The following is a 13,514-nucleotide window of genomic DNA, read 5'->3' as shown; positions in this document are numbered from 1 at the left end:
TGATCCTTTCCTTGGTACTAAAAGTCTGCCTTGTCTTGTCCTTGGTACTGAAATGTCTATCTAGTCCTGTCCTTGGTACTAAAAGTCTATCTGGTCCTTTCCTTGGTGCTAAAAGGTCTATCTGGTCCTTACCTTTGTGCTAAAAGGTCTATCTAGTCCTGTCCTTGGTACAAAAAGTCTATCTGGTCCTGTCTTTGGTACTAAAAAAAGTCTACCTGGTCCTTCGCTTGGTACTAAAAGTCTATCTAATCCTATCCTTGGTACTAAAAGTCTATCTGGCCCTGCCCTTGGTACTAAAATGTCTATCTGGCCCTGTCCTTGGTACTAAAATGTCTATCTGGCCCTGTCCTTGGTACTAAAATGTCTATCTGGCCCTGTCCTTGGTGCTAAAAAGTCCTGTCATTTGTCTATCTGGTCCTGTCCTTTGCACTACAAAGTTCTGTCCTTTGTACTAAAAAGTCTATCTGGTCCTGTCCTTGGTACTGAAAAGTCTATCTGGTACTATCCTTGGTACTAAAAGTCTATCTCGTCCTGTCCTTGGTACTGAAAAGTCTATCTTGTCCTGTCCTTGTACTAAAAAGTTTATCTGGTCCTGTCCTTGGTACTGAAATGTCTATCTAGTCCTGCCCTTGGTACTAAAAGTCTATCTGGTCCTTTCCTTGGTGCTAAAAGGTCTATCTGGTCCTTACCTTTGTGCTAAAAGGTCTATCTAGTCCTGTCCTTGGTACAAAAAGTCTATCTGGTCCTGTCCTTGGTACTAAAAGTCTATCTGGTCCTGTATATTGAATGGTTTATTGTGCGAATACAAACTCATCGCAGCTTATGAGCTGAATTGCGAGTTCATGTACATATAAAAATTTCACAAGTTGACATAAACAATCGCTCTAAAAGTTTACAAACTGCGAACAGGTGACAATACATATTTAAAAGATGGAATACATATTTAAAAGACGCAATGCATATATAAAAAGGTACGATTACATATTTGAAAGATACAAATTAATTATCAAAGATACCAATTAATAATCTAAATGCCACAATTTTCTAAACTAATGTTTAGGTCTATCTAGTCCTGTCCTTGAAAAAAGTCTATCTGGCCCTGTCTTTGGTACTAAAAAAAGTCTACCTGGTACTAAAAGAGTCTACCTTGGTACTAAAAGACCTGTACTTGGTACTAAAAGTCTACCTGGTCCTGCCCTTGGTACTAAAAGTCTATCTAGTCCTGTCCTTGGTACTAAAAGTCTATGTGATCCTGTCCTAGGTCTATACGTAGCGTTAGCGACGAAAATAACCTTTAGTAGTAAAGCCTTACCTGCTCTGGAGGCGTACAAAGTGTTGGGTATATTCGCACCGGCGTCCGCAAGTGACCTCCAATCTGTCTGCTCCGGCTGCGTGGGTGTAGTACCTAAATAAACATATTACAATAGTTAACTACGTGTATATTAATAATCATATCCATCATGTCTTAACTACCTTAACTATGAAAAAAAAAATTAACGGCTCTCAGTGGCCAATGTGCAGATGTTGTCACATCGGCGCACCAAATCCGTAAGGTGTTTTTGGCACACAGACAGACAGATTAGCCTAAGAGGCTCGGTGGGCGTCACTCCACCGTACATGGTGGGGAAGTCGTGTAAAGTGCCTTTCCCAAGGGCACAACGTCGGGCCACGGTGAGTATCGAACTCGGGGCCTCTTGGTTCCGAGTCCAACGCTCTAACCGTTGCGCCACCGACGGCCACCTTAACTATGACAAGGTGACTAAAGCAGAAGCCACATTACATAATGATGACACGGATAAAAGGTTCTATGTTACACCATTATTCAACCTCCCCCCCCCCGTGGAAAATCCTTCATTCCTAGCTCATTGAATATTCTGAAATCCCGAAATAAATTTACATATATTTCTGCATCTCGGAACTAAAATAGTGTTTGTTTACAATTTTGAGATTTTTCATTGAATTTACCCCAAAATGAATACAATCAAAAGAGAGCGACAAAAAAAGTTCAAGACACCAAATAAATTCCCCCGACGTCTACTTGGGAAAAAGGGCAACATTTAAACACCGATGTTGATAGGGGCTGTAGCCAACAATATAATGGTGTGCATTGTGTACCAACAAAAAGACTCTATAGTTTTATCTGCACTGTTATACAGAGTGTTGGGTATATTTGCAGCTTATATAATACGCCACCAAAACTGACTGCCATGCATATGTACAATGTCCAGGACAAACACGAAGGGTCTTGCCCTTAGTACTAGAAATAATCTCCAAGCAGATCTTTTGGTGGGGGTAAGACAGTATCAAATTGGCCAGTCTGTAACCATTTCCCCACCCAAAAAAGGGCCAGATGTAAACGCAAACGACCTTCCACCATCAACCTCTGCTTGGAGAGTAACTAGAAAGTCTATATCTAGTCATGGCCGTTAGAATTACGAAGTCTACCTAGTCCTGTCCTTGGTACTAAAAAGGCTTTCTGATCCTGTACTTAGTACTAAAAAGCCTATCTGGTACTGTCATTGGTACTAAAAGTGTAACAGTTTGGTGTGACAATGGTGTGCATTGTGTACCGACAAAAAGACCCCAAAGTCTTACCTCCCCTGCTATACAGAGTGTTGGCTATATTCGCACCGGCGTCCGCAAGTGACCTCCAATCAGTCTGCTCTGGCTGTGTGGGTGTGGCACCTACAGAAACATTACAATAGTTAACAATTCAAAGTAATTTTTAAGACGAAAACACAAAAATGACCAAAAAAGGGTCGTACTAATCGACCCATAATGGGCAGGGAAAATTTCTGATCAAATGCAGGGAGGGTTGAAACTCAAAAAACTGTCAAATTTAAATCATCGTACCTCCTGTAGTTCCAGTCTGGGGCTGCTGCTGCCTGCCGGTCGAGCTCGACATGATGTTCAGGGTTTTGAACAGCAAAACGCGTCCTAAACCAGAAAGCGCGAACTAAACCAGACAAAACACGTCCAACACCGGACAAACCGCGCACTACATCTGTCAAAACGTGCCCTATACCAGACAAGTCGAGCCCTACACCAGACAAAACGCGACGTATACCTAGTCTCCAAAAGGCCTTTCTACGGGAATACGGATCGTAGAATTCGGCAAAAAAGAGAGTAAAATTGGCCAAGGGAGTCCGGCCACGGGGAGGTAGTTTGTTTCCCTCCGCGTGGCCAGTCAAACCTACAAGGCGGTCAAACTCCCCCGGCAAATATTCTCCTATATATAGCCAGCGTAGTTAGTCTGGTAGAGACTAACGTATACCAGACAAAACGCGCCCTAAACAAGACAAAGCGCGACCTACTCCTGAAAAAGCTTGCCCTATACCAAACAAAACGCGAAAAAAGGACAAGACGTTAGTCGATTTACGCCTGCCTCAATACGCAAAGCACCTCTGATTGCTGAAACCAACAGAAAAGGCTGCAAATAATTCGAGCGAGACAAATTATATGAAATTTGATCACTTCGGTGATGCAATACTGAAACATGCTTTTTGATGTATACAATTTCTGAGATCCAATTCTCACTGCTATTTACGCAAAAGCTGTATTGTGTGCATTTATGCATGCAAATGCTGGATATAAACAACATTACAATAGTAAGAATTTAAACTTATCTTGGGATAAAGTCAGTATTTAACACATCCAGTTATTTTTAAATAGGGCCCAGAACTTTCAGAGCTAAGAACCCTAACCAGAAAACCACCTTGCTCTGAATTTATCGATTTTGGGACCGAATTTCTTCGTAATTGTGATGCAAGAGTACGGGTCTAGTCACCTTTGACCTGACACGTACACGTATGCAAATATTAAACCGTATTTTACAACATATCATGATCATTGTTATAAAGTTTGATCTTTTTTGCTTGGTTCCATCCAATACAAAAAGGGGAACTCACCATAAATTTTCAGTTGATTTTTTCAACCCTCTTCAGATGTGTGATCCACTCTCTGACTCTCCGGAAGTCGGAAATAGTCTCCACCAGACTCCTTTTGCAGACTGAATAAATCGTAATCCTTTTGCAGGCCTATTAATACCATTTTTAGACCGATTTCTACGATTATTCAGCCTGCAAAAGGAGTCTGGTGGAGACTATTTCTGACTTCCGGAGAGTCAGAGAGTGGATCATACATCTGACTAGGTCGACGAGATCCACCGAAAACTTATGGCGAGTTCCTCTTTTTGTATTAGATGGAACCAAGATCAAACTTCATAACTATCATCATGGTATGCTGTAAATGACGGTTTAATATTTGCATACGTGTACGTGCCAGGTCAAAGGTGAAAACCTGTACTCTTGCATCACAATTCACAACAAATCACATTGCAAGAAATTCGGTCCCCAAATTGATAAGTTAAGAGCAAGGTGGTCTTGGCGGTTAGGGTTCTTAGCTCTGAAAGTTCTGGGCCCTGTTTAAAAACAAGTAGATGTGCTTAGTATTGACTTTATCCAAAGATAAGTTTAAATTCTTACTATTGTAATGTTGTTTATATCGATCATTTGCATACATAAATGCACACAATACAGCTTTTGCGTAAATAACTCGTAGATTTCTCAGAAAAATCATGCATTAGTCAGAATGTTTCAATATTACGTCGTCGAAGTGATGAAAGTTCATATAATTTGTCTCGCTCGAATTATTTGCAGCCTTTTCTGTTGGTTTCAGTAATCAGAGGTGCTTTGGGTATTGAGTCAGGCGTAAATCGACAAACGTCTTGTCTTTTTTTCGCGTTTTGTTTGGTATAGGGTTCGTCTTGTCTGGTGAAGGGTGTGGCGTATCTTGTGTAGGGCGCATTTTGTAAGGCGTATAGGGCACGTTTTGTCTGATTTAGGGCGTCGTTTTTGTCTGATTTAGGGCGCGTTTTGTCTGATTTAGGGCGCGTTTTGTCTGATTTAGGGCGCGTTTTCGACAAACGTATTTTCTTGTGCAGGGCGCGTTTTGCCTGGTACAGAGGGCATTTTGACTGGTGCGGGGCGCGTTTTGTCTTGTTTAGGTCGCGTTTTGTCTGGTGTAGGGTGCGTTTTTGCCTGGTATAGGACGCGACTTGTCTGGTGTAGAACGCTACTTGTCTGGCGTAGGTCGCGTTTTGTCTTGTTTAGGGCGCGTTTTGTCTGGTGTAGGACGCGTTTTGCTGTTCAGAAACCTGACCAGTAACATCATGCCGAGATCGGCCGAAAGGCGGACAGCAGCAGCAAGCCCAGACTGGAACTACAGGTACGATGATTTAATTTGTTTTATGTTCCAACATTTCATGACTTGGTTACGGCACATTCAAGTTATATCAACTTATCTTATGTCGCCACCAACGCAGAGGACGAATACAGGACAAGGCAATACTAATTTTCACTTGAGTTAGGTAAGGAAAGTCGTGTAAAGTGCCTTTCCCAAGGGCGCAAGATCGGTGGCATGTCAGGACTCGAACCCAGGACCTCTTGGTTCCGACTCGAGCACTCTACACACGACCACACAAAAATCGACACTTTTTTTCAGTTTCTACCCTCTGGATTCACTGTATTGAATAAAGAATTCCTCTTCCATTCTGGGTTGATTTTTGCAACGTTTTTATGTTGTGGTTGTCATTTGTGTGTTTTCGTCTGACCATTTTACATTAAGACGGCGGTCTGGGCTGGTTCATATATATTGTAAATAAAGCTCTTTGCAATATTCATTCAAAAAACTAAAATACCAATAACCTAAGTATCAAAATGTCTAAAAAAAGTCAATTCATCTTGATTTTTCCTTGAACGTATCCCAGATTTTAGGTTGATGCTTAAAATTTCTTTCTTGGAGTTCCGGTTACTATTATCGTGTTGGGTTGCTTACCAAGTTCTATGAATAAATCATAATCATTCATCGTGGGGTAATTTCAACGATGGTTTGGCATAAAACCTTTTATTTTGGTGTCATCATTACGTAATATGTCTTCTGGTCATAGTAATATAGTTAAGATACTCTATGAAATATATTATTGTTAAAATACTTAAATATATTGTAATGTTTCTTTAGGTGCTGCACCTACGCAGTCAGAGCAGACAGATTGGAGGTCACTTGCGGACGCCGGTGCGAACATACCCAACACTCTGTATAACAGGGGAGGTAAGACTTTAGGGTCTTTTTGTCGGTACACAATGCACACCATTGTCACACCAAACTGTTACACTTTTAGTACCAGTGACAGTACCAGATAGAATTTCTAATACTAAGTACAGGACCAGAAAGCCTTTTAGTACCAAGGACATGACTAGATAGACTTCTTAGTTCTGAATGCCATGACTAGATAGACGTTCTAGTACCAAGGGCAAGACCCTTCGTGTTTGTCCTGGACATTGTACATATGCATGGCAGTCAGTTTTGGTGGCGTATTATGTAAGCTGCAAATATACCCAACACTCTGTATAACAGTGCAGATAAAACTATAGTGTCTTTTCGTCGGTACACAATGCACATTATTGTCGGTTACAGCCCCTATCGGTGTTTAAATGTTGCCCCTTTCCCCAAGTAGACTGAAGTGGAAATTTCTTTGGTGTCTTGCAAATTTTTTGTCGCTCTATTTTGATTGTTTGTTCATTTTGGGGTCAATTCAATAAAAAACTCAAAGTTGTAAACAAACACTTTTAATTAGTTTTAAAAGTTTTTTTTAATTACGAGATGCAAAATGAATGGAGATTTATTTCGAGATTTTTTTGTACATGTATATTCAATGAGCTAGGAATTGAAGGATCTCACGGGCTGGGGTAATTTGAACGATGATGTAACATAGAACCTTTTATTTGTGTCATCATTATGTAATGTGGCTTCTGCTTTAGTCACCTTGTCATAGTTAAAGTGGCGGTCGGTGGCGCAACGGTTAGAGCGTTGGACTCGGAACCAAGAGGCCCCGAGTTCGATACTCACCGTGGCCCGACGTTGTGCCCTTGGGAAAGGCACTTTACACGACTTCCTCACCTATACGGTGGAGTGACGCCCACCGACCCTCTTAGGCTAATCTGTCTAACTGTGTGCCAAAAACACACTACGGATTTGGTGCGCCGATGTGACAACATCTGCACATTGGCCACTGAGAGCCGTTAATTTTTTTTCATAGTTAAGGTAGTTAAAATATGATGGATATGATTATTAAAAGACACGTAGTTAACTATTGTAATGTTTATTTAGGTACGACACCCACGCAGCCGGAGCAGACAGATTGGAGGTCACTTGCGGACGCCGGTGCGAATATACCCAACACTTTGTACGCCTCCAGAGCAGGTAAGACTATGGGGTCTTTTCTTCGCTATCGCTTCGCATAGACATTCTAACACCAGGGACAGGACCAGATAGACTTTTTAGCACGAAAGACTGGACCAAATATAATTTTTAGTACGAAGTACTGGACCAGATAGACTGTTACGTACCAATAACATGACCAAGGACATGACCAGATAGACTTTTAGTGCCATTGACAGGACCAGATAGGCCTTCCAATACCAAGGACAGGACAAGATAGAATTTTTAGCACCATCGACAGGGCCATATAGTCTTTTAGTATGAATGACAGGACCAGATAGACCTTTTAGTACTAAGTACTAAGTACAGAACCAGGAAGCCATTTTAGTACCCAGGACCGAACTAGATAATTTAGTACCAAGGACAGGACCAGATAGTATCTTAAGTACCAAGGACAGAACCAGATAGATAAAGGACAGGACTTTTAGGGGCAAAGGACAGGACTAGCACCAAAAAGTTTAGTGGTCCTAGTGCAAGGCGTTCAGACGTTATTGGACATAAAAATTAGTTAACTCAAACGTGCTTCTTCAATCAGACGCGACTTACGATGAAGAAGCTAACAACGTGTGGAAGAAATGCTGTGGCCTGTGCAAGAAGATGTGGCAAATCACCATGGTCGTGTTTGTCGTGGTCAATGCCATTATGCTGCCATATTTAGCAGGTTAGTTATCACTTTATGGATAATGTGTTTTATTGCCTGAATGGAAAACGGAGGTATTTTTTGGCGACGTCTCAGGGAGGAGCCTAATGGTACAGTATTGTGTGCAGTTTCTAAGAATTCTGCCCCGGATGCCCTACTTTCTGTGACCCCGGGGCTCATTCACTATACACTCAGGGGAGGAGTGCACTGTATCTGTCTAGACTTAACAGGTACCAAGGTTTCCTCAAAATCATTAAATGATGGCAATGCCATGCAAACAATAACCCTAACAGCAACCACCGTCGCCATGGCAATGTATGTTTTTATTGCCAGTCTTGTTTGTGTCTGTGTTTTCACATGATTGTGATCAAATTAACTTAAGAAGACCTTTGTAACTAGTTATGATATCTGGTGGTAGGTCTTGGGTAGGTCTTGTAAAGACAAAGGTCAATGTGACATTTGAGCCTCCTGGTAATTCACATTGGTACTGCATTGGTTTTTGTCCTGGACATTGTAGATAGTAGAATTTTTTGGTGCCGTATATATACGTACACCACCCACCATATCTACTAGCAATAGATTTGTTTGGACCTAATGGTTTTATAAAAGATGGATGGTCTGCTACTAGATTTTCATGTGATCAAATTTCAATATAAATCATATATAATCTGCAGATTAAGTCACTCCAGTACCAGCATGTCTCTCATGGCGGACGCTGGAGCATGCCATGCGAGGGCGATGTCTTTCTTATGATGCTTATAAAATTGTACCCGGTTCTTTTTTAACAGTGATAAGCACCATGAACTATGAAGAGATTTTCAAGCTGAACAGGAAGACTGGGAAGACTGAACTGCGTCTAGCTGAGCTAATCCGTAAGTAAAAGAACGTAACAATCATTTCAGGATTATTTATTAAGTCTTTTTTTCCTTTGCTATCAATTGTATCCATTACTAAAATTTGGGGAAATTCTATGAGCTCCTGGAATCTTTGTCATGAAAATAAAATTATTCTTTTACGTCTTTCAGGAGCGAATGGACTTCCGGGCCCTCCGGGAGAAATGGGACCAATAGGGCCGGCTGGCCCTTCAGGAGAAAAGGGGGCCAAGGGGCCAGTTGGGCCCCGCGGACCTCCAGCAAATATGGGACCGAAAGGCCTCGCTTGCCCTTGCTCTATTGGTCCTCCTGGCGAAAAGGGAACCACGGGGCCAGCCGGCCCTCCAGGAGAAAAGGGGGCCAGGGGGCCAGTCGGCCCTGTGTCTGTCGGGCCTCGTGGACCCCAAGCAAATATGGGGCCGATAGAGCCAGCTGGCCCTGGGCCTGTTGGGCCTGGTGTAAAGGGGCCCATGGGGCCATCTGGCCCTCCGGGAGAAAAGGGGTCCGTGGGGCCTTCAGGAGAAAAGGGAGCCACGGGGCCCGCTGGCCCTCCAGGAGAAAAGGGAGCCATGGGGCTAACTGGCTCTTGGTCTGTTGGACCTCCTGGCCCCCCAGGTGAAAAAGGGGCCATGGGGCCCGCTGGCCCTCCTGGAGAAAAGGGGCCCATAGGGCCCGCTTGGCCTGGGCCTATCGGGCCTCCTGGCCCTCCTGGAGAAAAGGGGGCCATGGGGCTAGCTGGCTCTTGCTCTGTTGGGCCCCCTGGCCCACCTGGTGAAAAGGGCCCCATAGGGCAGGCTTGCCCTGGGCCTATCATCCAGACATCCAGAAACGGTAATTACATATACCTTTGGGTCAAGACGTTTTCCCATTCCCAGAAGGAAAACATATTTAGTTTGTTTTTGCTCAGTTTCCTCTTCCGTTCCAAAAACGCATAAGGTTAATGACCTGGACAGGAGGTCTGTCACCATGGTAACCAGTGTTGTAGCAGACACCCTGTAGTATTGGATGATCGATGTTACCATATATACATTAGATGTGTTTGAGTAAGAATAAACAGGGTAGTATTTTGTACGGCTAGAGCATGTGAAGGTCAACATTATGCATTTGCTTCATCTTAAAGACATGAATATATAACGACTAGAAAAATCACTCACATACTAACACGCTTATTTGTTTTTTTTTTTCGTTTTGTCCAGTGACCTGTCCATATGATGGTTATTTTAGATGGCGTGTAAAGTGTTACAAACACTTTACCACACCCAAAAACCTTCAGCGAAGCTATGGAGACCTGTAGCAAAGATACTGGAGGCTCTGGCATCCTGGCCATGCCCCGAGACAAAAATGCCACAAACACCTTAACGATATCATTCTTCTATAAAAATAAAGGCGTCCAAAAAGATAAGGGCACAACTCATTTTTACTGGATCGGCCTGCGCTATATGCGCTATCATAATGGATTAGGAAAGTTTGTGTATTCGGATTGGGCTGGGCTTGGGAAGTACAATGCCTGGGGCCCTGGACAACCTAACAGGAGGCATTTCTGCGTCATTGCTAGCTTCCCTGATGGAAAGTGGTGGAGCGCCCCATGCAACATGAAACGACCCTTCTTCTGCGAGCACAATCTAGGTACTTCACACAATAAATTCTATTTGAGTAAAGAGAATCTTTCACAAGTTTTTTATTCAGCCGACGTTTCGGTGACCGTCTGTCACCTTCCTCAGGCAATTCTGACTGGTTCACATTGCACTGCAGCACAGGTGTCGCTGCTAGCTACAGATGCAAACATAGATCACAAAAGTTAAAACTTTTGTTCCAAAACAAAAAAAATTCTCTCACCTAGAGCTTTCGACCAGTCACTCTGGTCTTCCTCAGTAGAATGACCCAGTGAAGCTTGTCACGTGGCTTCTTTGATCACAGATCACAAATGTACAAGTGATCCAGTCAGAATTGCCCTGAGGAAGGTGACAGACGGTCACCGAAACGTCGGCTGAATAAAAAAATTGGTTGTGTAAAAAGAGTCTCTTTACTCAGTGTCTTACCAACCTGATGAAACTATTCAAACAAATCAATATGACCTTACAAAGAAAAAAATATGTTGCAGACATTCACGTGTTTTTTCATTTATCTTGCAGCATGACTCCCTCCACGACTGACTGAGCTCTCATCGCCACTGCAGACAATTGTCTCAAAACTTCAGAAGACCCTTGGATGAAATTTGGATGTAAGATCGAAAAGTTTATCCCAGTGGCTCATTTGGACATAAATCTGCACAAAGTCCCAAAGTGTTTAGTAGTTTTTAATTTAGTAGTAACTGTCTGGTGAGTCATTTTTCTTGAGATGTAGAACAGTTTGATTTTCATTATCTCCAGTAATTTGATGACCTGAAAGGCGGTCTTTGTATTCAAAATATTTATGTTTTAGGTTGTTTCTTTTAACTAAGAAGAAAACAGTTTTGAATATAAAAGGAGGGAATTTGGATGTAAGAGATCAGAAATTGAACAACAGGTAGGCCAATTAAAGTTTTCTTAAATTATCAGGTTTGCAATAATGTTCCACAAATTTCTACCTTGTAAAGCAAATTGTAATGACGCACTGTTTTAATGATTAGATGGTGTGGAGTGAAGTAAATGAAGTAATGAATAATGAATTAATTAATAATGAATTAATCAATGTCTATGAAAATAATTGCTGACATTTATTATGTTTATTGAATTTCGTTTTTTATCTAATACTACACATCTAAAGAATTCTAACAAATACATGATACAGATTTGTAATACATGTACATATTTGTATGGAATTTAAAACTGAAACTCTTTAGAATACTTGTTTTCTTAAAACCTTATTTTATTTCATATAATTATGTACTGCATTATATACAAGTACATGTGTGCCAATAAGGTAAACAAAGACGTACATGTACATTGCAATTGTTTATTACTCTTTGAACAGTTTATGTCACTTTTTATATTTGAACAGAAATGTCTTGGTCAGTCTCAAAAGGCTATGACTTAAAGGATTGTACAGTTGCATGAATTTATTTACAGATCAAATTAGAGCTTAAAAATCAGAACATTTACTATAGCATGATGTCATACGCTGTAACACTGTGGATTTGGTATATTGTCATTATTGATTGTGATTTTGAATTTAGATTCAGTTTTATATGTCTATTTACGTAATTTGTTACATTATTACATTCCAATTTCAAATGTAAACGCTGTGATGTCTGCAAATGGTTTTTACCTCCATGAAAAATGGAGGTATTGTTTTTGGCGTGTCTGTCTGCATGTCTGTCTGTCTGTCTGTGTTTCCGCAACTTTGTGGTCAGCATAACTTCATAACGCCTTTATGGATTATGATGATATTTGGTGTGCTGGTACGTCTTGGGAAGACAAAGGTCAAGGTCAAATATGGGCCTCCTGGTGGATGACCTTGGTACTGCAGCAGAACTTCCGGTTTTGGTATCTTTTGTCCTGAACATGCTATGGTCTTGACTTTTTGGTGACAGATAGCTTTTCTTGTCCGAAATAAGTGGTGTGAGTTTTGTCCCCCTAGCAGCTTGTTCTGGAACTGCAGGGCACAAGACTTTGAGAAGTGGTTCTTGCAGTCACCAACCACACATATAATCATTTAAAAAACGCACATTAATCGTAAAGAAACACAATCATAAAGATACACCTACAATCATACAAAAACACACCAAATTCGTAAAAAAAAAAACATCTACATTGATAAGAATTACACCTACAATCAAAAACACACCTACAATCATACAATCATAAGAAGTAGTTGTGCTTTGCCTCAAGTTTTAGTCCACAGGAAATAACTAGCGTTACTAACTACCCATAACAGTTATCCTCTACCAGGCTTCAGAAGTGGCTGAAAAGAGCAGTAATTGGCTGAATAGACAGATAACAAGCCTGAGGAGTTTGCCCGCTAAACCAGTACAGTTTGACGGATTTTATATTCCTCTAGCGGACTAACTCCCCTGGCATGTTATCTGTCTTTTTGGTCAATTTCCACCCTTTCTAGTCGCCTCTGAAGCCTGATAGAGGCTAAGCTAACTCTCCTGGCATGTTATCTGCCTATTAGGCCAATTTTCTCCATTTTCAGTCGCTTCTAAAGGCTGGTAGAGGCTACGCAAAAGTGCGATTATAGTTTTAAAAAATTCCAATCCCAGAGTAGTTCATCACCTTTTCTTGCCGCGAAAGTTTTGAGTTGGTTTCCGGAAGTTTTCCAAGCAGATGTCAGGTTGGCAAAGCTGAAGGACTCCACGATGCTTTCCGTGGTGACGTCATCTAAAGGGATGTCCAAAGGCGACGACCGTTCTGAGCTGAGAAAAGGTGACGACCGTTCGGAAAGGCGACGGCCGTTCTGAGAAAAGGCGACGACCGTTCTGAGAAAAGGCGACGACCGTTCGGAAAGGCGACGACCGTTCTGAGCTGAGAAAAGGTGACGACCGTTCGGAAAGGTGACGACCGTTCTGAGAAAAGGTGACGACCGTTCTGAGAAAAGGCGACGACCGTTTACGAGACGGAAATTTGCGCCGCCGCGCCGCGTGCCTGCGAAGCTGGTGTGTTACGCCGAAGGGCGATTATACCGGCTTTATTGATACAGATACAGAAAATGGATATGAAAAATATCAGCCTCCTTAGCTCAGGGGTTAGAGCACTGGTCTTGTAAACCAGGGGTCGTGAGTTCAAATCTCACAGGGGGCTAAG

At 41.9% G+C, this 13,514-nt stretch overlaps 2 protein-coding genes and 1 non-coding gene across 3 annotated transcripts in view; 2 read left to right on the top strand and 1 right to left on the bottom strand.

Moving 5' to 3' along the window:
• LOC109472928 (collagen alpha-1(X) chain-like) overlaps window positions 1–2,905 on the bottom strand; it is a 6,265-nt gene extending 3,360 nt beyond the window's left edge. Inside the window, exons 1-2 of the mRNA XM_019772794.1 lie at window positions 2,854–2,905; window positions 1,313–1,405 (exon numbers count right to left, since the gene is read on the bottom strand). Coding sequence (XP_019628353.1) covers window positions 1,313–1,405; window positions 2,854–2,905 — 145 coding nt within the window. The remainder of the gene's footprint in view (window positions 1–1,312; window positions 1,406–2,853) is intronic.
• Window positions 2,906–4,234: 1,329 nt separating this feature from the next.
• Window positions 4,235–10,927, top strand: LOC109472927 (collagen alpha-1(I) chain-like). Its single transcript, XM_019772793.1, has 7 exons — window positions 4,235–4,244; window positions 6,019–6,108; window positions 7,168–7,260; window positions 7,814–7,939; window positions 8,707–8,790; window positions 8,944–9,621; window positions 10,923–10,927. The coding sequence occupies exons 1-7, from the start codon at window positions 4,235–4,237 to the stop codon at window positions 10,925–10,927; spliced, it is 1,086 nt and encodes a 361-aa protein (XP_019628352.1).
• Window positions 10,928–13,438: 2,511 nt separating this feature from the next.
• Window positions 13,439–13,511, top strand: Trnat-ugu. The gene has a single exon. It is a non-coding gene; the product is annotated as a tRNA-Thr (tRNA).
• Window positions 13,512–13,514: the final 3 nt, after the last annotated feature.

This window comes from Branchiostoma belcheri, unplaced genomic scaffold (assembly GCF_001625305.1).
Source record: "Branchiostoma belcheri isolate BF01 breed outbred unplaced genomic scaffold, Haploidv18h27 scaffold29, whole genome shotgun sequence".
In the NCBI taxonomy this organism is placed as follows: Eukaryota; Metazoa; Chordata; class Leptocardii; order Amphioxiformes; family Branchiostomatidae; genus Branchiostoma; species Branchiostoma belcheri.
Note: the sequence above shows the minus strand (reverse complement) of the source record. Positions and strands in the feature narration are given on the sequence as shown.

What these genes read in the sequence shown, in the direction of transcription:
- LOC109472927 (XM_019772793.1), top strand. An exon ending in CACTCTGTATAACAGGGGAG is followed by an intron (nt 6,109 to 7,167) that starts GTAAGACTTTAG and finishes ATGTTTATTTAG; the next exon opens with GTACGACACCCACGCAGCCG. An exon ending in GCGTCTAGCTGAGCTAATCC is followed by an intron (nt 8,791 to 8,943) that starts GTAAGTAAAAGA and finishes TACGTCTTTCAG; the next exon opens with GAGCGAATGGACTTCCGGGC.